Source organism: Lepus europaeus, chromosome 5 (genome assembly GCF_033115175.1).
Source record: "Lepus europaeus isolate LE1 chromosome 5, mLepTim1.pri, whole genome shotgun sequence".
Classification (NCBI taxonomy): domain Eukaryota; kingdom Metazoa; phylum Chordata; class Mammalia; order Lagomorpha; family Leporidae; genus Lepus; species Lepus europaeus.
In genome coordinates this window covers 10,545,510-10,567,971 of record NC_084831.1, presented here as the reverse complement: position 1 = coordinate 10,567,971, position 22,462 = coordinate 10,545,510, and the positions used below count along the sequence as shown (strand labels likewise).

General features: G+C 56.4%; 2 protein-coding genes across 5 annotated transcripts in view; one reads left to right on the top strand and one right to left on the bottom strand.

The window, feature by feature from the left end:
- The window catches only part of DNAJC16 (DnaJ heat shock protein family (Hsp40) member C16), a 49,666-nt gene extending 48,804 nt beyond the window's left edge, over positions 1–862 (bottom strand). The window contains exon 1 of one of the 4 annotated variants that reach the window (XM_062190471.1): positions 780–862. Coding sequence is in view for 1 of the 4 variants with exons in the window: in XM_062190472.1 (XP_062046456.1) it covers positions 426–448 (23 nt within the window). In the remaining 3 variants the exon portion in view is untranslated. Of the gene's footprint in view, positions 1–425; positions 504–779 lie in introns of those variants that run through there. The other 3 variants (XM_062190473.1, XM_062190472.1, XM_062190470.1) reach the window with 3 other exon arrangements.
- Positions 863–5,155: 4,293 nt separating this feature from the next.
- CASP9 (caspase 9) overlaps positions 5,156–22,462 on the top strand; it is a 24,077-nt gene continuing 6,770 nt past the window's right edge. Inside the window, exons 1-6 of the mRNA XM_062190468.1 lie at positions 5,156–5,326; positions 9,259–9,619; positions 14,520–14,554; positions 16,286–16,462; positions 16,853–16,942; positions 17,088–17,235. Of these exons, the coding sequence (XP_062046452.1) occupies positions 5,195–5,326; positions 9,259–9,619; positions 14,520–14,554; positions 16,286–16,462; positions 16,853–16,942; positions 17,088–17,235 (943 nt within the window). The 5' untranslated portion in view covers positions 5,156–5,194. The remainder of the gene's footprint in view (positions 5,327–9,258; positions 9,620–14,519; positions 14,555–16,285; positions 16,463–16,852; positions 16,943–17,087; positions 17,236–22,462) is intronic.

Sequence of the window (22,462 nt, the reverse complement as noted above, 5' to 3'; positions counted from 1 at the left end):
TTTTAAGCTCCATCTCTGGTGAGTGCATTGAGCATTTTGGAAATAATCCTGGCTGGTCCATGAGAAAGGTGGCGCCGGCAGGGCAGCCACTGGCACTCCAGGAACACCGCCCCCCTCCCCGGTCCAGGGGCGGTAGGTGCCTCCACTTCTCCTGAGTTAATGCGGGGTCAAGGCCGGTGTGCGACCCCTAGGAGGGGCAAAGCCGCGGGTGTGACCGCTGCCTGGGGGCCCCAAGCTTAGCACCGCACCTAGGCGGAGCGGAACCCTACAACACGCCGGGTCACCTGCTCTGCCCTCCCAAAACGTCAAGGTGACACCGCCACGGGGGCGCTCCGGGGTCCGTCCTCCTGCACCTCGCGAGCGTGGGCAAGTTCCTGCAGCGCACCGAGCCCGAGCCCTGGTGCACGGAGCGGGGTCGACGCTACCTGGAGGCAGGCGGTGCTACCATCACTTCCGCCTTGCAGCGCGTCCACTGCCTCGTCCAACCGGGCCGCGTTCGCCGACAGGAGACCCCTGCCCAACAGGTAGGCTGGCCGCCCTCGGGGCAGCGCCCCCCGCGCCAGGCAGGGGCTCCCGGGGACACGCGCGAGGTCTGGGCCCGCCTCGACTCCCGCCGCGGGTCGCGGCCCCCGGGAGCCCCGGGCCGGGCCCGGTCAGCTCCCCGGCCTCCCCCCGGGCCCAGCAGGCGCCGGGAACGAGAAGGGACAACGGGGGGCCGCCCGAGGCTGCCCGGGCCCGCCGCGTCCTCACATCCGCGCATCACGCCGGGAAGGAGTTACCGGGAAAGGGCACCGGCCCGACCGGCGGCAGCCTCGGCGCTCCAGTGAGTCCGCCGTCCACACCAGCGCTCGCCGGGGCCTGGGGAGGGGACAGAAGCGGGGAGGAGCCGGGGGCGGGGGTTGTGTGTCGAGGGGAAAGAGTCACGTGACACTTAAAGGCCCAGCGCACCTATGGCGCAGGGCAAGCGTGTCCGGGTCGTCTATTTCGCGGGTGTGTTTTGACCCTTGCTGCCTGCCGTCGGCGCGTGGACCAGGCGCGGTTGCTATAGGAACGAGGCGCGCTCTTTGGCTGGATCCAAAGTGTGGATCGTGACCAAAGAGGCCAAAACGTGCCGCCTAGCGAGGCACCGTCGCTCTGCATGACGGGATGCCACGCAGACCTCCCAGATCCAGGGAGGGTTTTCCACTCGGACCGGGAGACGGCCCTCGGCTAGCAACGGTTGCTAGGATGGGGAAGCGATGGCTGGTCCCTGTTCTCTTGAACCCTATTCATAGAATCCTGGAGCGTCAGCGCTGCAGGCGACCTTAGGGATCCTCCATGTTCTGAGTTCCAGGGAGGGGAGGGGACTTCTCTGTGCAGCCCACCCCCGGGGTGCCAGGCCCACCCCCGGGATGCCAGGCCCATCCCCAGGCACCAGGCCCACCCCTAGGCACAGACAGGAAGCGGGGGGGGGGGGGGGGGGCCCGGGGAAGCCGGCCGCGCAGGTGAACGAGGTAAACTTTCTTTGAGGCAGTGAGATCGGTTCCTTGGGGATAAGAAAAAGCTTTCACACCCCCTGCCCCGTTTTAGGCTTTTATCACCTGCTTTCCTCCCTAAGTGACCACGTCACTTATTTATGTCACTTCCCGTCCCTTCCCTCTGGAGTGCCAGCTCCCGAGAGCCGAGGCTTCGCTGTGTTTCGTTCACTTCCTTATTCTTAGCGTCTGCACAGGCCCCGGCACACAAACGCCCTCCATAAACACAGGGCACTTTAAGTAGTTCGTGGAAAAATGGAATTAAAAGACACATTTGTTCTTGATACAAAAACATTTTTTTTAAGAAAAGTCTATGCATCGCGAGGCCGGCGCTGTGGCACAGTGGGTACAGCTGCCGCCTGCAGTGCCAGCATCCCATATAGGTGCCGGTTCAAGACCCGGCTGCTCCACTTCCAATCCAGCTCTCTGTTATAGCCTGGGAAATCAGTAGAAGATGGCCCAAGTCCTTGGGCCCCTGCACCCGTGTGGGAGACCTGGAAGAAGCTCCTGGCTCCCGGCTTCAGATGGGCGCAGCTCCCGCTATCTCAGCCTCCTGGGGAGTGAACCAGCTGTCACCAAGCTGAAACTATGTTGTTTATCCTACCCTCTCTGAGAAATGAAAAGAGTGAATAGCCAAATCCCCCTCCCCCCCAGGCCAGGTCCAGCCAGCATGCTAAGGCGTCTTCTCTGCTTTAACTATTACAAGGAAATTAACTGTAAATAAGCATTGCACTCTTCTTCTTCTTTTAAATAGTTATTTATTTATTTATTGAAAGGCAGTGATACAGAGAGGGAGAGATCTTCCACCTGCTGGTTCACTGCCCAGATGACAGCAATGGCTGAGTGGAAGCCAGGAGCCAAGAGCTTCTTCCAGGTTTCCCATGTACTGGGCCCATCCTCCCCTGCCTTTCCAGGGACATTAGCAGGGAGCTGAATCGGAAATGGGGCAGCCAGGACTGGAACCGGCACCCATACAGAGGACCGGCATCGCAGGCAGCGGCTTAACCCGCTACCCTGCTACCCCGCGGCACTGGCCCCCGCTTGGACCCATTCTAAGGTGGACTTGGTTCAGAGCGTGGACTGTGGTCAGGTTCAGGTTTGAACAGGGACCAGTGACTTCAGTTCTGCGAGCCTCAGGCCACAGCTGTGGGTGGGGAGAGGCGGGTGGAGAGCACTTGTCTGGCAGACTGTAGTTCGGGATAAGCTGAGACGAGGTCTGTGATGTCACTGGCACAAGGGCTGGGACTCAGCGGATGCTCAACACCCAGGAGCAGTGGAAGTGAGCTGAGCTGAATTATGGGAGTTCAGGTGTTTTCTCTGTGGGCAGTGCTAGGGCGGAAGGGAGGGAAGAGAGGGCTTGGCTGGACGGGACAGGGGAGTTTGGGACAGTAAGCAGGAGGGGGGTGGCTTGGGGTTTTACCGGTGGCAGGGGAGAGGGCTAAGAGGAAACAGAGAGGTCTAATGGCGTGGCTGTCCCTTCTGCTAGCTGAGTTCGGTGGCATCCCTAGTAGCCTTTCAGTAGGTTTGGTCTGATCTCAGTGTCTCCTCCTTAGTGTGCAGATGCTTTGTAAAAGTGAACTCAAACATCTCAGTTCACTTGCCGCCCCTCTAGCCTACGTTGTGTTAGGATCTCGTGGAGACTTTCACTTTAGGAGCCCCAGGTCCAGATCAAAGAACCAATACCCCGGCTACCTTTACACCCAGACAGACCAGAGCCCCCCTTTGCCATTCCAAAGGAAACACACCAGCCCCCATCACTGCTGGACCAGAGGCAGGCCACACGCACTGTGGGCCACTCAGAGGTCCACACAGGAGCGGGTCATGCACTGCTCACCCCCAACTTTAAAAAAAATTTATTCATTTATTTGAAAGGCAGAGACAGAGACACACAGATTGTCTTCCATCTGCTGGGTCACTCCTCAAGTTCCCACAATAGCTGGGATTGGGCTAGGCAAAAGCCAGGAGCCAGGAGCTCCGTGCAAGTCTCCCACGTGGGTGGCAGGAGCCTCACTGGCCGCGGTCCCAGGCGCATTAGCAGGGAGCTGGATCGGAGGCGGAGCCCTGGGGCTGCCCCCTGACATGGGCTGTGCCACAAGGCCGGGCCCTCAGCCCTCGGGAGTCGAGGAAGGAAGCTGCAGGGGCCCAAGCTGCCTGCCCTGAGAATGGCAGTCAACCTTCCTTCTCCCTCCACTGCCGGTCAGCGACTGGCCCCGAGGGCGCTGGGCAAGCGAGCGGTCTTGGGCGATCTACAGCAATTCCTCCTACTAGTTTTGAGGATATTCTACAGTCTCTGTAAAAGCCGTCTTCATCGATTCTGGTGAAAGACCCGGAAATCCGTGTCACGGTCCAAAAGCAGTTAGCGGTCCTCAGGATGCGGCCACGGGGCGGGCTCTAGGGCGGGACGAAGGCACGGAGGCGGACCATAGGGCGTGGCGAAGGCGCAGGGGCGGGACGTGGGGGCGTGGCGAGGGCGCGGAGGCGGACCATGGGGCGTGGCGAAGGCGCAGGGGCGGGACATAGGGGAGTGGCGAGGGCGCGGAGGCGGAGTATGGGGCGTGGCGAAGGCGCAGGGGCGGACTATGGGGGTGTGGCGGCGAGGGTTCAGGGGCGGTCCTGGGGGGAGTGGCGAGGGTGCGGAGGCGGACCATGGGGGCGTGGCCAGGAAGGCGCAGGGGCGGACTATGGGGGTGTGGCGGCGAGGGTTCAGGGGCGGTCCTGGGGGGAGTGGCGAGGGTGCGGAGGCGGACCATGGGGGCGTGGCCAAGGCGCAGGGGCGGACTATGGGGGTGTGGCGGCGAGGGCTCAGGGGCGGTCCTGGGGGGAGTGGCGAGGGTGCGGAGGCGGACCATGGGGGCGTGGCCAGGACGCAGGGGCGGACCGTTGGGGCGTGGCCAAGGCGCAGGGGCGGACTATGGGTCGTGGCAAGCACGCGGAGGTGGAGCTTGGGGGCGTGGCGAGGGCTCAGGGGCGGTCCGGGGGGGGGTGTGTGGCGAGGGCGCGGAGTGGATCCTTGGGGGGGTTGCGGCGAGAGTAGGGAGGCGGGCCGTGTGGGCGTGGCGAGGGCGCGGAGGCGGAGAACGGGGGGGCGTGACGAGCCGCGGAGGCGGGACACGGGGGCGTGGCCAAAGCGCAGGGGCTGACTATAGGGGTGTGGACTATGGGGTCGTGGCGAGGGCGCGGAGTGGGTCCTTGGGGGGTGCTGCGAGGGTAGGGAGGCGGAGCATAGTGGCATGGCGAGGGTGCGGAGGCAGACTATGGGGCGTGGCGAGGGCACGGAGGCGGACCATGGGGGCGTGGCCAAGGCGCAGGGGCGGACTATGGGGCGTGGCGAGGGCGCAGGGGTGGTCCGGGGGGTGTGGCGAGGCTGTGAGACGGACCAGGAGGGGTGTGGCGAGGGCGCGGAGTGGGCCCTTGGGGGCGTGGCGAGGAGGGGAAGGCGGACGATGGGGGTGTGGACTGTGAGGTCGTGGCGAGGGCGCAGAGGCGGGGGCGAGCAGGCGGGGAGGCGGCTGGGGTGGGGGCGGGACGTGGAGGCGGGAGCGAGAGGCGATGGGGGGTTGGGACGCAACGCGGAGGCGGGTCCTAGGTCGGGGGCGGATCCGGGGTCCGGGGTCTTAGGGCGGTGCTGGGGAGCGGGCCCGGAAGCGGACGGAGCCCCGGGTCCGCGTCGCCTGCCGGCCATGGACGAGGCCGACCGGCAGCTCCTGCGGCGGAGCCGGGTGCGGCTGGTGAAAGAGCTGCAGGTGGCCGAGCTGTGGGACGCGCTGCTCAGCTGCGAGCTCTTCACGGCCGACATGATCGAGGCCATCCAGGTGCGCCCCTCCCTCGCCGCCCCTGACTTCCGCGGGGCTCCTTGGCAGCTCCCGCGCTCGCTTCCCCACGTACCCCCACTTTGGGGTGCCCTGTGAGCGGCACCCCGCGCACCTCTTGGCTGGGTGCGGGTCCTGATGTTTCCTTTCTGTAGCACCCTGGTCCCGGGCACCCACCCTGGGGTCGGGCTGCCCGGCAGGGTATCCTTGGGCAGGTCACTTAGCGTCTTTGAGCCCCAGTGCCCTGGGCAGTGATGCTGTCCCAAGGACCAAGTGAGACGGTGGATGTGGAAGAGCCTAGAGCCAGGCCCAGGGGGCCCTGTCCACTCTGGAGGGTCCCTAAGGGGGTTTTGGAAGTCAGGACACCTGATGCGGATAACAGAGAGAAAGGATACATTTGAGGTTGTTCGTGGCTGACCCTCACCTGGGGCCGGTGAGAGTGTGGGGGTGCAGTGGGTGTGAGTGGCTGGCTGCAGGCCTCTGGCCCGTGCTCTGGGCCCAGCAGGCCCAGCCTCGGTGTGGGCACCCTCTCCCTCCCTTTCCTCCTTTCCAGCCTGGGGACTGGCTGCGCATTTGCAAAGTGGCAAAAATGCTTCTTCCTCATCTTTCCAGCTGCTAATTAACAAAGGCTAAGCCACAGGGAGGTGACCACATAGGAGATCGCAGACAGGACAGGAGCTTTTAGAGGCTCCATCGTTAACCTGCAAGGGGAGGGAGAGCCTGTGGGGGACCCCCTGGCACCCACCTTTCTCCCGTGGCCCCTCCATAGTAAGCACAGTGTGTCCTTGCCCTCCACACCCAGCTCCTGTGTGTCGACTGTCCAGCCCGGGCCCTCCCTCACCTGGCCACAGCCTGACCTGACAGCCCCTCCCGCCCTCTGGGGAACCATTGTGTGTGTTTGCCTCCTCCCAGACCGTGGCTTAGCCCTGGAACAAGTCTGTGATAGACTATGGCCAGCTGTCAAGTGAGTCTCAGGAGCACCTGCTGTGGGGCCTGGACAGGGAGTAGAGATGGCTGGAGGTGACAATTCCTGCTTCGGACACGTTCACGGGGACTACAAGCTCAGATGCCCATGGAGGCCTGGGTGGGCGCCAGGTGGGCAGCATCTGTCCCACCGCCCGTGTCCAGCTGCGTGTGCTCAGACCAGTGTTACCAGTGTTACCAGTGTATTTATTTATTCATGTTTCTTTTTAAAAATATTTTATTTATTTGAGAGGTAGAGTTACAGACAGTGAGAGGGAGAGACAGAGAGGTCTTCTGTCCATTGGTTCACTCCCCAAATGGCTGCAACAGCCAGAGCTGCGCCAGTCTGAAGCCAGGAGCCGGGAGCTTCTTCTGGGTCTTCCACGCAGGTGCAGGGGCCCAAGGACTTGAGCCATCTTCTACTGCTTTCCCAGGCCACAGCAGAGAGCTGGGTTGGAAGAGGAGCAGGCAGAACTAAAATCGGCGCCCATATGGGGTGCCACAGGCAGAGGATTGACCAAGTGAGCCACGGCGCCAGCCCCTGTTTATTCATGTTCCTAAAAGATTTATTTACTTTATTGAAAGGCAGAGTTACAGAGGCAGAGAGAGAGAGAGAGAGAGAGATTTCATCTGTTGGTTCACTTCCCCGATTTCTTCTGGAGCTGGATCAGAAGTGGAGCAGCCGGGACTTGAACTAGCGCCCATATGGGATGCTGGCACTTCAGGCAGTGGCTTTACCTGCCGCCTATTTATTCATTTTATTTTTAAAGATTTATTTATCTGAGAGGTGGATGACAGAGAGGCAGGGCAGAGAGAGGTCTTCCATTTGCTGGTTCACTCCCCAAATGGCCGCAACAGCCTGAGCTGGGCCGATCTGAAGCAAGGAGTCAGGAGCTTCCTCCAGGTCTCCCACACACATGCGGGCATCTTCTACTGCTTTCCCAGGCCACAGCAGAGAGCTGGATCAGAAGTGGAGCAGCCAGGACTGGAACCTGTGCCAGTATGGGGAGGGGTACCGGCACTGCAGGTGGTGGCCCCTGTTTATTAATTTTTAAAAAGATTTATTTATTTATTTATTTGAAAGGCAGAGTCACACACACACACACAGAGGAGGAGAGAGAGAGTTTCCATCTGCCGGTTCACCCCCTAAATGGCCAAGGCTGGGCCAGACTGAAGCCAGGCTCCTGGAACCCCATCCGGCTCCCCCACATGGGTAGCAGGGCCCCAGACTGCTCTTCTTGGGAGACTTGTCTCCTCAGTGATGTGGTGGGTCTGTGCTGTTCAGTGTAATAGTTATTGGCCACTTGCAGCTGTTGGAAATGTAAGTGTTCAGTACTTGAAAATTAAATAAAATTGGGGCCCGCATTGTGGTGTAGCCAGTAAAGCCACCACCTGCAACAGCAGCATCCCATATGGGTGCTGGTTTGAGTCTTGACTGTTCCACTTCTTCTTCCTTTTCTTTTTTTTTTTTTTTAAAGGTTTATTTTATTTGTTTGAAAGACAGAGTTACAGAGAGATGTAGAGCCAGAGAGAGAGATCTTCCACCCTCTGGTTCACTCCCCAAATGATTGCAATGGTCAGAGCTGAGCTAATCCGAAGCCAGGAGCCAGGGGCTTCTTCCAGGTCTCCAATGTGGGTGCAGGTATCCAAGGACTTGCGCCATCTTCTACTGCTTTCCCAGGCCATAGCAGAGAGCTGGATCAGAAGAGGAGCAGCAGCCGGGATTTGAACTGGCACCATGTGGGATGCCGGTGCTGCAGGCTAGGGCTTTAACCCGCTGCACCATAGCGCTGGCCCCATGGTCCACTTCGGATCCACCTCCCTGCTAATGCGCCTGGGAAAGCAGCAAAGGATGGCCTACATGGGATACCCAGAAGAAGCTTCTGGCTCCTGGGTTTGGCCTGGCTCAGCCCTGGCCGTTGTGGAGAGTGAACCAGTGGATGGAAGACCTCTCTCACTCCCTCTCTCTAACTCTGCCTTTCAAATAAATAATAAATATTAAAAAAATAAAAAATTCAGTTAGTACTCACTCAGAGTCCCGAAGTGCTCAGTGGCCATGTGTGGCCCCTGGCTGCCATGTTGGACAGCACAGATACAATCCATCATGGACAGTTCTGTTAGTGCTACTGTAGGATGTTTGGGGACAAGGTGGTGTCTTGTCTGTGGGTCCCCAGGCCCTTGTCCAGTGCTGGGTCCCCAAGAACAGGCAGCGGGAAATCGGCATCTTCCTCCTGCTGCCTGACCTGGTGGCCCTGCCCCTGACACTGTCAGTCAGCCTTGACCACTGCCCCCTCTTCTGTCCACCCAGTGTCTACGTCATGTCGAGTCAACCTCTTTATATGAGGGGACCTTAGAAGTTCACGGAAAGTGGAACTAAAAGATACGTTTATTTTGGTGCAAAAAATAAAATTGGAATCCAAGCACATGAGAGGTCTTCAGAAAGGTCATGGAAAAGGCATACGGTGAGGAAACTGTGTGGGTTTCACAGTTCTGAAACCCACTGCTTTGCCGTAGCTCCTCACAGCTCTGAGGATGCATTTCTTAGCATGGCCACGCCAAGGCCTCTCCCTCTCCGCGGCCCACCTCCCTTTCGTTGAGTCATTATTTGCTTCCTGGTGCTCCTTGGGGTCCCCTTGGTGGTGGCGGTGGTGGGGGCTCGCCTGACTGCCGGCCAAGTCCGTTGACACTGAGCATTTTCCACCCTGGCCCTTATCTCCTTGCTGATTTGTCTACACCCGTGCTAAACACTGGCTTTTCAGGACTGAGACCTTGCCCTGCTGTCTTTAGCATTTAGCACAGTGCTGGGCACACGGTAGATGCCTCTGAAATAGAGCAGAGGCTGGGGCAGGTCCCTCGCTCAGGGTACCCTAGGCTCTGTTTCTACCCATGTGTCCCAGATGGGAAATGGGGCAACAAGGAGAGAATAGGTGGCACTAAGTGGGTGACTGTGTCTTGTCTTTCTTTCCAAACAGCATGCGGGGACACGCCGGGATCAGGCCAGGCAGCTGGTCATAGAACTGGAGACCCGAGGGAGGCAGGCCCTTCCGTTGTTCATCTCCTGCCTGGAGGACACTGGCCAGCACACGCTGGCTTCTTTCCTGCGAGCCAGTAGGCAGGAACAGAACCCTGAGGCCCTCAGACCTCTGCCGCTGACACCTTTCGTGCTGGGACCAGTGGGCTTCCAACCAGAGAAGCCGACAGCGGTGGCTTCGCAGGCGGCCCTGGGAAACCTCTCCCCGGTAGTGCTGGGGCCCGAGGAGCTGTGTCCAGCCAAGCTCAGGCCAGAGGTTCTCAGGCCGGTGGAATCCAGTTCTGGAGGATTCCGTGATGTCTGTGAGTATCGATGGAGTGCTTGGTGGTTGGGTGTGACTGCTGGTACAGCTGGGTGGGCTGGGGTTCAGAATTTAATTTTGCTGTTGTCCTAAGGAACATTCCTAGGAGATGGGTGGAACATTCTGGTAAGTCGTCAGGAGCGGTAACTTCGGCAGCCCCTCCTCGGAAAAGCACATGCCGAGGTCTGTTTTGGGTGTCCCAGGTTTTGGCCTGTGTTTCTAGATCCAGCTGTTGTATAGGATTGGCCTCTGGATAGCTTGGAGTGGCCCTTTGTTGCTGTGGTTCGTTCTGAGAGGAGAAGCACGGTGGGGGCAAGGGGCATGGAGTCACCACACAGACCCTGGGAGTGGACTAGAGGCGAGCAGCCTGCAGACTCGTTTATTTCATTTGGTGCAGCAGCTTATGTAGCCGAGGCAGCCAATCCAGTCAAGGGGCGGTTTATGTCCTAATCAATCACTGCCTGTTGCCAGGCAGGCTCCATTGCCAGGTGGGTTCCGAAGCCATTTCCTGAGTAACTGACACTCGCTTGCCAGCGCCATCTTGACACGGCCTTCTCATTCCACCACAGCCCATGCCTGGGGCAGGAGGGAGGCCTCGGCTCAGAGTCTGCTCCCTGTGTGCACCTGCAGAGTACATCCCCCTGCCTGCCTCCCTTGTCGGGCAGCAAACCGGGACTTAGGAGGAGGAAGTCATTTACTTAAGGTCACAAGGCCACATCTGGCAAAATGCATGAGTCCCGAGAGCAGAGTTGGATGATTTTAACCCACAGGCACTCCCAGGTCAGCAACACCTGGGTCATCCCAGTGTCCTCCACAGCTCTTCCTCCTAGTCTGTTCCCACTCCCTGCACCCAAGGGAATCGCTGTTCTCATCTCTGTCTCCTTGGACTTCCGTAGGAATGAAGTGCCGCCATGTGCACTCCAGAGTCTGGCTTCTTCCGCCCATCCTTGCCCTGGGGCACACGTCCACGTTGTTGTGCATAGTGGCTGTCCCTTCTTTTGCACTGCTAGGTGGTGGTGGGGTTCCTGTTCTGGATCCTGTTCTGCTGATGGACCTGGGTGGTCGTCAGTAGCACTTGGTTTCCTTGGCAGCACGGGGAGATCTGGGGCTGCTCGTTTCCTGCTCGTTTCCTGGTTGCCCAGTGGGCCGTCGTGCGGTACTAGCAGGGGTAGTGGTTAGCAGTACTGAGTATCTACTGCAGATGGAGCAGCCCTTGTCTGAACTGCTGGGACTGGAACTGTTTCAAATTTCTCCTTTTTATTTTTTTTAGACAAAATGGGATGTCTTGGGAATGGGGCCCAAATAAACATGAAATTCATTCATATTTTCATAAATGCCACATAGTCTGAAGGTATTTTTTAAAAAGATTTTATTTATTTATTTGAGAGGCAGAGTTACAACGAAAGGGAGAGACAGACAGAAAGGTCTTCTATCCACTGGTTTGTTCCCCAAGTGGCTGCAGTGGCCGGAACTGGGCCAGTCCGAAGCCAGGAGCTTCTTCCAGGTCTCCTACACAGGTGCAGGGGCCCAAGCACTTGGGCCTTCTTCTATTGCTTTACCAGGCTATAACAGAGAGCTGGATTGGAAGAGGAATAACTGGGACATGAACTGGTGCCCATATGGGATGCCGGCACTGCAGATGGGGGCTTAGCTCACTATGCCATAGCACCGGCCCTGTGAAGATAATTTTATACAGTGTCTTTAGTGTGCTTACATTTTGATAGTGATCCGTTGTGGGAAGTCAGGTGTGAAATTACTGCTCCAGTGTCACGTCAGTGCGTCTTGGGTTTTTGGGTTAGGGATGTTCAAAGCGCTTACATAAATGATCTAATTAATCTCCTAGCTCTCTCTCAAGGCCTCCTATGTGGATGGCAGGGTCCAAATACTTGGGCCATCCTCTTCTGTTTTCCCAGGCATATTAGCAGGGAGCTGGATCAGAAGTGAAACAGCGAAGACTTGAACCAGTGCTCATATGGGATTCTGGCATTGCAGGCCATGGCCTAACCTGCTGTGCCACAGTGCCAGCCCATGAGTCCAACGCCACTTGGGCCATTATCGATTCATTGCTTCCCAGGCGCGTTAGCAGGGGACTGGATTGGAAGCGGCTGAGCCGGCTGTGCCACGACACCTGCCTGGTCTGTGAACTTATGAAGCCCACTTGTATGATTCATTGTAGGAACTGGCTCTCATGATCATGGAGGCAGAGCGGGCCCACAGTTTGCTGTGTGCATGCTGTGGTGTGGTTCCAGCCAAGTATGAGAGTCAGGATTTCCAATGTGTGTGTCCTTGGTAGAGGGCCAGGAAGCCCCATTCCCACCTCGGGTGGTGAGGCCCACCAAGATCAGATTCTCCCTCTCTCCCTCTCTCTGTTGCATTCGGGGCGTCAGTGGGTTGGATGAGGTGGCCCACAGTGGCGAACTCTCCTGCCGTCCTGAGTCCACCCGGTTAGATGCTAATCTCTCCCAGAATTCCAGAAGGACCGTCACGGACACACTCAGAAATAGCATTTAACCAAACATCTGGGCACCCCCTGGCCTGTGAAGTCGACACCTAGCCCTACCCAGCCCTGTGGCTTCTCTGCTCATGCCTCTCCCGGGGTTAGGACTTTCTGGAAAGTAAAGGTTGGTGTTAGCCTGGCCCGGCCCCTCCCCTCTGGGGCTGGTGGCTGTGCTCACCGCCCCGCGCCACTCGGGCTCTCTGAGGCTCTGTCAGAGGGGACGGATGACAGCGTTTGCTGTAGGATTGCTCTCAGGAGTCAGCGAGGCCGTACATGGAAAGCGCTCCCCACAGGGCCTCGCAGGAAGTGGGTGATCGGGGACTTTTGCAGGAAGTGGGTGATCGGGGACTTCCGCATTACTGAAACCAAGAAGAGGCCCGTTGGAGGGCACGCCCCCTTCACCCACTTCTCTCTGTGGGTGACATGGGCGTGTACCCAGTGACTCCCTGGCCAAGAGGCTGATTCTTTTGCAAACACGCTTAGTCACATGTGTTTGTCACCTGCGTGGGAGCTGCCGTTTTGGGAGAAACACCTCTCAAGCACCATGTAGCCGACCTCTGCTCCAGTGTGGCTTTTAAATTGGCAAGAGGTAGTTCCTAGCAAGGGGCCAGGCCTGCTCTGGGCAATGAGTGGCAGCATCATTTCAACCTCCCACCAGCTTCAGGAAGCCACCAAGATAAACAAGTTATCTTGGTTTAAAAAGAGAGGAAAAAAAAAAAAAAGCCCTACAGCCTTCCAGACTGGTGGCCAGCTGAGTTCTTGCTCATTGAAATGAAAACACCAGGGCAGATGTTTGGTGCAGCGGTTATGAAGCCGCTTGGGATGCCTGCACCCTGCTCCTGCTCCTGATGTCCGCTTCTTGCTACTGTGCACCCTGGGAGGCTACAGATGATGGCTCGAGTAGTTGGGTCCCTGCTACCCACATGGGAGACCTGGACGGAATTCCTGGCTCCTGGCTGTTGCAGGCATTGGAGGGATGAACCAGCAGGCAGAATCTCTCTCTCTCTTTCAAATCAATGAATAAGTTAAAAGGGAGTGAAGGGGCCAGCGCTGTGGTACAGCTCATGATGCTGGCATCCATATGAGCGCCGGTTCAAGTCTCAGCTGCTCAGCTTGAAGTTGCTGCTTCCAACCCAGCTCCCGGCTAATGTCCCTGGGAAGGCAGCAGTGGACAGCCTGAGCATCTGGGACCCTGCCACCCATGTAGGGGACTCACATGGAGCTCCAGGCTCCTGTCTTTGGCCTGGACCAGTCCTGGCTGTTGCAGCCACTTGAGGAGTGAACCAGCAGGTGGAAGATGTCTTTTTCTGTCTCTGTCTCTCCCTCTGCAGCCCTCTGCCTGTCAAATAAATTAATAAAAAAGGGAAAACTCTTGATGTTGAAGGGAAATGAGTGTTTTTACTCATTTATTTATTCGGCAGAATAAATAAATAAATACATTTCTGGAGGCCCACTGTGCACCAGTGGACCTGCGGACCAGGAGCGTCTGGTCTTCCTCCTCCTCGTCTGGAACTTCACATACATGGAGGAACTACGTGTAAATTCTGGAACTTCGTATAAACTGTTTTGCATTGGGTTTTTGTTTGTTTCTGATAATGCTTTTGAGGTCATCCATGGTGTTGCGAGTATCGGTAGCTTATTTGTTTTCTAGCTGTTGTGGGTCTCAGTGGATCCCAGTTTGTGTATCCATCAACTTGTCACATTGGTTATCTCCAGTTTGGGACTTTATGTAGATAAGGCTCAGTGAAGACTCCTGGCCAAGTCTTTCTGTGCTCTTTTCTCTTGGAGATGCACCTGAGGGTGGGCCTGCCGCTCAGAGGCAGGTGTGAGTTTAACTCTATTAGAAGGAGCTATTTATTTAACTATTTATTTAAGCTATTTATTTAACTCTATTAGTAGGAGCTGGTGCTGTGGTATAGCAGGTGAAGCTGCCACCTGCAGTGCTGGCATCCCATATGGGCGCTGGTTCGAGTCCCAGCTGCTCCACTTCTGATCCAGCTCTCTCCTAAGGCCTGGGAAAGCAGCAGAAGATGGCCCAAGTCCTTGGGTCCCTGCACCCACGTGGGAGACCTGGAAGAAGCTCCTGGCTCCTGACTTTGGATCAGCGCAGCTCCAGCCATTGCAGCCAGTTAGGAAGTGAACCAGTGGATGGAAGACCTCTCTCTCTCTGTCTCTCTGCCTCTCCTTCTCTCTCTGTGTAACTCTGACTTTCAAATAAATCAATAAATAAATAAATATTTTTTACAAAAAAACTTGTAGGCAATTCTGCAAGGTGGCCATGCCACAGGACTCTCCCACCAGCACGGTCTGGGAGTCCCCGAGTTCCCACTCCTCTCTGTTCGTGTGAGGGTCGTCTTCACGGGGGACCCTCACGTCCCTGTTTCCCTCTTGCTTTTCTCTCTAGGTGCTCAGGACGGTGTGAGAGGAAACGCAGATTTGGTGAGTCTTCATGTGATCCGAGGCTGGTGGCTGGAATGGAGTCCCACTTCCAGCCTTCTGGGGGTCCATGAACCCTGCCCTGGCCAGCGCTCGCTGGAGCAGATCAGTCCACCCCGCTTTTCCTCAGCTGTAAAGTGGGGGGCGGCGTCAGCGTCTGCCCACCCCGGTCACTGCGCTCACTCATACAGGTGTTTACTGCACACGTGGCTCCCGTGGGCCAATCCTGGCTCCATGCTGGAGTGCCCTGGGCAAGAGCTGCTAGCCCTGGCGGAGCCATCAGACTAGCTGGGGAGAGAGAAGATAGGCAAGTGAAAGGCGTGCCCGTGGAAATCGGGTCGTGTGCCACGGGATGATGTTTCTGTCAACCACGGGCCACTTAGTGATGTCACAGCTGTGACATTCCCCCCGTGAAGCGTCTGCTTAGCTCAGCCCTGCGTGGCTGCAGTGCTGAGTGCCCTAAACAAGAGTGGGCTCTGGGAGACAGCAGGGGAGTGAGCCTGGGCGGGAAGCAGCCTCCGACCCCCGCACGCGGCCAGGTCCCAGTTGCTCACTGAGCTGGCCTCGAAATTCTCAGGTGCTCTGTGGGTGAGAGCCCTGTGACTAGTGATTTTTTTTTTTTTTTTGACAGGCAGAGTGGACAGTAGAGAGAGACAGAGAGAAAGGTCTTCCTTTTTGCCATTGGTTCACCCTCCAATGGCCGCTGTGGTAGGCGCGCTGCGGCCGGCGCACTGCGCTGTTCCGATGGCAGGAGCCAGGTGCTTCTCCCGGTCTCCCATGGGGTGCAGGGCCCAAGCACTTGGGCCATCCTCCACTGCACTCCCTGGCCACAGCAGAGAGCTGGCCTGGAAGAGGGGCAACCAGGACAGGATCGGTGCCCCGACCAGGACTAGAACTTGGTGTGCCAGTGCCACAAGGCGGAGGATTAGCCTATTGAGCCGCGGTGCCGGCTTAGTGATTTTTTTTTTTAGAATACTTTTATTTAATAAATATAAACTTCATAGGTAAGCTTCAGGAATATAGCGGTTCTCATACATCCGCCCTCACCCCCATTCCTGTCCCACCTCCTACTCCTCTCCCATCCCATTCCTCATTAAGATTCATTTTTAATTATCTTTATATATACAAGCCCAACTCTATACTAAGTAAATATTTCAACAGTTGGCACCCACACAGACACACAAAGTATGAAGTACTGTTTGAAGACTAATTTTACCATTAATTGTCATAGTACAACACATTAAGGACAGAAGTCCTACATGGGGAGCAAGTGCACAGAGACTCCTGTTGTTGATTTAACAATTGACACTCTTATTTATGACGTCAGTAATCACTCCAGGCTCTTGTCATGAGCTGCCAAGGCTATGGGAGCCTCTTGAGTTCACAAACTCTGACCTTATGTAGACAAGGCCATAGTCAAAGTGGAAGTTCTCTCCTCCCTTCAGAGAAAGGTACCTCCTTCTTTGATGGCCCCTTCTTTCCACTGGGATCTCACTCACAGAGATCCTTCATGTAGGTCACTTTTTGCCACAGTAGAGACCAGTGATTCTTAAGGTCCTTCTTGGGGGAGTGATTTTGGGGGTGGGGGTACCAAGGCCAGAGCTGATGTTCGCCCGGGACACGGGGCAGACCGAGAGCTACGGGCATGGGAACCAGGGGCTCGCCGCCTCTGCCGGGGACGGGGGTGGGGGCCCGGTGGGACCCCGGGTTATGCTGGGCCCTGTGCTCCTGCAGGCGTACGTCCTGAACGCAGAGCCCTGCGGCCACTGCCTCGTCATCAACAACGTGAACTTCAGCAGCGCCTCGGGGCTCAGCGCCCGCAACGGCTCCAACATTGACTGCGAGAAACTGCGGCGCCGCTTCTGCTCGCTGCACTTCGCCGTGGAGGTGAAGTCTGACCTGACGGCCAAGGTGCAGTCCCCGGCCACCGAGGAAGTGGGCGGGGTGGGGGGAGCTGCAGGAGTGGCCCAGTGGTCGGCCCCGTGGCCGCAGGTTCGAGCCGCAGGCTTAGGGAAGTGTGGGTTTCAGGACTGGCGCTCTTGGCGCAGCGGTGTGACCTCTTGTGCCTCAGTTTCCCTGTGTAGAAGACAGGATTGTATTGTGGGGCTTACATGAGGGATGCCCAGCACAGCACCTGTCCCCTGAGAGCCCTGACTGCTGTGACTGTCACTCCGTCAGCCCCTGGGAGTGGAGAATGTGCCCCGCCCAAGCCTTTGGGCTGATCCCTTTGCAGCCTGGAGGTGCCAGGGAGGGGGGCCTGATGGTCCATGCTTGTGGCTCACCTGCAGCCTTCCCTCGTAGGAAATGCTCCTGGCTTTGGTGGAGCTGGCACAGCGGGACCACAGCGCCCTGGACTGCTGTGTGGTCATCATCCTGTCTCACGGCTGCCAGGTAGGAGGCCGTCCTCTGTGTGGCCTGGCCCCTGGGGCTGTGTGCCATGGGGCTGTGTGTCAAGGAGCTGTCCCCTCCCGTGCCCAGAGTGCCCTTGGCCGACCCTCACTTCTTGGTTCTGTAACCAGGATTCTTGGTCTTCCAGGCCAGCCACCTCCAGTTCCCTGGGGCCGTCTATGGCACGGACGGATACCCCGTGCCCGTTGAGAGAGTCGTGAACATCTTCAACGGGACCAGCTGCCCCAGCCTGGGTGGGAAGCCCAAGCTATTCTTCATCCAGGCCTGCGGAGGGGGTAAGCAGCAGCTCGGCCTCCCCGGGTGTCCACGGGGCCTCTCCAGACACGGTCACTGCGGTGCCCAGCCAGAGCCAGCCTCAGCGTCACCCGCTCGGCGGAGCGAGCACTCCTCTCTGTCATGGTGCAGGAGTGTCCTGGGCTCTGTCACCTTGGTGACCTCCACTCCAGGGGCTTGACATAAACAAGCGAAGGGGAGCAAGGGAGCAGCTTGGACCCCCTCCCAGCCTCCATCAGCGAGGGCCTCTTTCCACCATCCCTCAGGGAACTGTGCAGGGAATTGAAAGAATTCCATTGTTGGGATTCTCAAGAGGCTGGGTCTTGGGGGTCCGAGGAATTTCTAAGGACTATTTGGATTGTTTGTAGTTTTGCCGTCTGTGTGGGTGTAACTCTAACCTCTACTTCACCATTGCCTGATTTTAAAAAAGTAATTTATTTTTATTTACTTGAAATGCAGACAGAGAAAGAGGGAGAGATCGATCCCATTGGCTGGTTCACTCCCCAAATGCCGTAACAGCAGGTGCTGGGCCAGGCTGAAGCCAGGAGCCGGGCGCTCCATCCGGGCCTCCCATGTGGGTGCTGGGGCTGGGCTGTCCTCTGCTGCTTCCCAGGCGCACCAGCAGGGAGCTGGATCAGAAGTATCATCGCTGGGACTCGAACTGGCATCCAGTATGAGATGTGGGCCTCCCAAGGGGCGGGTTAAACCGCTGTGCCACAAGATTCACCCCTGGTTTCCCGATTTTCTAATCAAATAAGAGGGAAGAGAGGCAGCGCTAGCTCCCTGGGTCCTGATGGCAGTGGCGGGAGCACCAGAGACTCCAGGCCAGGGAGGTCCCTCTGCTCCTGGCTCTCTGGGGCTGGGACACCTGGCAGGTGATTCGGCTCTTTGCCCTTCGGCCTGACCTGCCGGAGAAATGGGCGTTGTTGTACCACAGCCCCGTGCACCTTGCCCCAGGGGTACCGTGCGCACCAGCAACGTGTGACACAGCTTTGGGCTGCCAGCCTCTTGGGGTCATCGGGGTTTCGCTGGTCTTATGTCCCCCACACCCTGCCCGCATACTGGTCAGTGTTTGTCCCTCTAGGGAAATTCCTGACACCGGCTACTTAGGAAGAAGGGGTTGTTCTAGCCCACAGCTCTGGGGTTCACGGTACAGACGGCAGAGCACAGCCCCCAGAGCATCAGCTCATGGTCCAGAGAGCAGTGATTCCATCTAGAGCCACACCAGAGAGAGGTTGGGTAGGGCCAAACTTAGGCCTTTATAACATACCTCTGTCTTGAGAACTAAGGAGTCGCCACCTCCTGGAAGTCTTCCCTGAATACCCCCTCCTTGCACAGAGTTGGGATTAGCTGCTCCTGCGGCCCCAGCCCACTCTTCCTGTTCCGTAGCACCTGCTTCTCGTGTTGAGATGGCCTCATCTGGTGTCAGCTCTTGGAGAGCAGGGCCAGGGCCATCTGCCCCACAACCAGGTCCCCAGACTGGCACAAAGCTCAGATCTGATCGCATCTTACATGGATTCTAAATATTTGAATTTGAAGTAGAACCCTGGGAAAAGCAGTGTAAGATGGCCCAAGTCCTTGGGCCCCTTCCACCCACACAGGAGACTGGGAAGAGGCCCCTGGTTCCTGATTTTGGCCTGGTTGTGGCCGTCTGGAGAGTGAACCAGTGGTTAGAAGAGATCTCTCTATGTCTCTTTCTCTAGCTATGCCTTTCAAATAAATAAATAATTTTTTTAAAGAGCAAGCTAAATATAGCACCTCATGGGGACAGCAACATTTCAAAGCTGGAATGTGACGCAGATGTCCCCTAGGAGTTCCCATCTCTGCTTCTTCCCAGGGCGGGCTGAGTGACCTGGTGTTTAACAGTGCTGCCACATGGTGGTGCCACTCAGCCAGGCACAGGAATTCTGGGTTTTCTCTGTTCAGGCCTGGTTACATTCATCAGAACACCTGCCCTGGATCCGACTCTATTGCTATTATATGTATTTGTATTTATTTGGGAAGCAGAGAGAGCTGCCATCTGGGCTGGACCAGGCAGAAGCCGGGAGCCGGAAGTCAGTCGGCGTCTCCCATGTGGGTGGCAGGGCCCCAGGCACTTGAACCATCACTTGCTGGCTGCCGGGGTGCACATTAGTAGGAAACTAGAATTGGGAGCGGAGCTGGGGCCTGAACCCAGGCGCTGGATTTATGCTTTGTGGGTTTCCCAAGTGGTGTCCTGAACGCACGCCAAGTTCCTGTCCCCAGATTGCTATTTTAAATGTAACTGTTGGAACTTAACACACCCTTTAACACGTCCCCATGACGCGGTCACAGCACCAGGGCTGACGGGCCGCCCACAAAGGCAGCATCTGCGGTGTCAGCGTGGTTTGGCGAGAGCCAGGCTGCCACCGGCCGTGCCAAGCTTCAGTTCCTGGAGTGACCGCAGTGTGCTGCAGCGGGCGTGGATTTTGTGTCCCGGCGTCCGTCTTTTCGTGGTGGGGGGAGGGGAGTTTTGAATTCAGGAGGCTACCGAGAACCAATCAAGCACGAGATGCCTCGCCCTGCAGGCCCTGCCTTCACCTCAGATCTGCCTAACGGGGCTGACACGCTCTGGAGACACTGCTGCCCACCTCCCGCCAACCCAGTCTTCCTCTCCCCTGCTGGTGCCCCGGCTGCCTCTTGTGTTTTCCTCCCTCCCTTCCCTCCTTCCCTCCCTCCCTTCCTCCTCCTCCTCCTCTTCTTCTTTTTAGATTTATTTATTTATTTGAAAGTCAGAGTTACATAGAGAGAGGAGAGGCAGAGAGAGAGAGAGAGAGAGAGGTCTTCCATCCTATGGTTTACTTCCTAATTGGCTGCAATGGCCGGAGCTGGGCCGATTTGAAGCCAGGAGCTTCTTCCAGGTCTCCCACGCGGGTGCAGGAGCCCAAGGACCTGGGCCATCTTCTGCTGCTTTCCCAGGCCACAACAGAGAGCTGGATCAGAAGTGGAGCAGCTGGGTCTTGAACCAGCACCCATATGGGATGTCGGCGCTTCAGGCCAGGGCGTTAATCCACTGATCCACTGCATCACAGCACCGGCCCCCTTTCTGCCTTTTTTTTTTTTTTTAAGATTTATTTTTATTTATTTGAAAGGCAGAGTTACAGAGAGAGAGAGAGAGAGAGAGAGAGAGAGAGAATGAGCACAAGTATGTGAGTGAGCTTCCATCCACTGGTTTACTCCCTAGATGACCACAATGGCTGGAGCTAGGCCAATCTGAAGCCAGGAGCCAGGAGCTTCTTCTGGGTCTCCCACGTGGGCGAAGGGGTCCAAGGACTTGGGCCATTTTCTACTGCTTTCTCAGGCCATAGCAGAGAGCTGAATTGGAAGTGGAGCAGCTAGGACTCGAACTGGCGCACAGTGCCAGCCCCCTACATTGATTTTTGTATGTTGAACCATCCTTGTATTCCAGGAATAAATCCCACATGGTCATGGTATATGGTCTTTTAAAAAAATTTATATAAGGGGGCCGGCGCTGTGGCATAGTGTTTAAAGCTGCCGCTTGTAGTGCCAGCATCCCATATTGGGCGCCTGTTTGAGACCCGGCTGCTCCACTTCCAATTCAGCTCTCTGCTATGGCCTGGGAAAGCAGTAGAAGATGGCCCAAGTCCTTGGGCCCCTGCACCTGCGTGTGAGACCTGGAAGAAGCTCCTGGCTCCTGGCTTTGGATCGGCACAGCTCTGGCCATTGCGGCCAGCTGGAGAGTGAACCAGCGAATGGAAGAACTCTCTCTCTCTCTCTCTCTCTCTGCCTCTTCTTCTCTCTCTATGTAACTCTGACTTTCAAATACATATTTAAAAAATGTATATAAGGTGAACACATTTCATATGTACAGATGTAGGATCATAGTCATACTCCTCATCCCACCTCCCTCCTGCCCACGTTCCACCATCTCTCCTCCTTCCTTTTTTTTTTGACAGGCAGAGTGGACAGTGAGAGAGACAGAGAGAAAGGTCTTCCTTTTGCCGTTGGTTCACCCTCCAATGGCCGCCGCGGTAGCGCGCTGCGGCCGGCGCACCGCGCTGTTCCGATGGCAGGAGCCAGGTGCTTCTCCTGGTCTCCCATGGGGTGCAGGGCCCAAGCACTTGGGCCATCCTCCACTGCACTCCCTGGCCACAGCAGAGAGCTGGCCTGGAAGAGGGGCAACCGGGACAGGATCGGTGCCCCGACCGGGACTAGAACCCGGTGTGCCGGCGCCGCAAGGCGGAGGATTAGCCTGTTGAGCCACGGCGCCGGCCCTCCTTCCTTTCTTACTCTTTTAATTTTTACAATGATCTACTTTCAGTTTATTTTATAATCATAAAATTTACCCCTCCATTAGGTAAAGAACTCAACAAATAGAAGAAAAAAAACCACTGTGCCTCAACAGTAGAGACAAGGGCTGTAAACAATAATCAATTGCTAAGATGTCAGTTTTGCTAGCATACATTACATTATTTTGTATTCTGTTAGTTACCGTGGATCAGGGAAAACATACGGTATTTGCCTTTTTGGGAGTGGCTTAGTTCACTGGCTATGATGGTTTCCGTTGTATCCATTTTGCTGTGAAAGACAGGATTTCCTTCTCTCGTGGCTGAGTCGTCTCCCATGGTGGATAGTCCTCACATTGGCTTTCTCCAGTCATAGCTGATGGGTGTCTGGGTTGATGCCGTAGCTCAGCTGTTGTGAACTGAGCTGCAGGTGTATGATCTCCCGTGTTGCAGTCTGGCTTGTTAGTGTTTCATTGAGAATTGTTGCATCCGTGTTCATAAGGGGCATTGGTCTGTTGTCTCCCTTTATGGAGGATCTTTGTGTGGCTTTAGTGTCCCGGTAATTCTGGGCTGTGACAAGGAGGTAGGAAGTGTTCCCTTCTCTTTATCTTTTTTTAAAAGATTTATTTGGGCCCAGCATTGTGGCGGAGTAGGTAAAGCCTTTCTTTTCAAAAACCAACTTTTATGTTCATCGGTTTTCCCTAGTGTTTTTCTATTTTGTTTATCTCTGCTCTAGGTAGCTTGTTTTTTTTGTTTTTTTTTTGTTTTTTTTGTTTTTTTTAAATCTAAGTCTTGGCATAAATTTATGCACTTTGAGCCAGAAGGGCTTCGTCTTGTGCTTGGATCCTCCCCAGGGCTTGTGTTGATCGGTGCTCATGTTCCGTGGTGTCCTGTGTGTGCATGTGTGTGTCTGCGATCAGTGTCTGCACTGTGTGCTTAAAGAACACTTGGTAATAACCCAGGG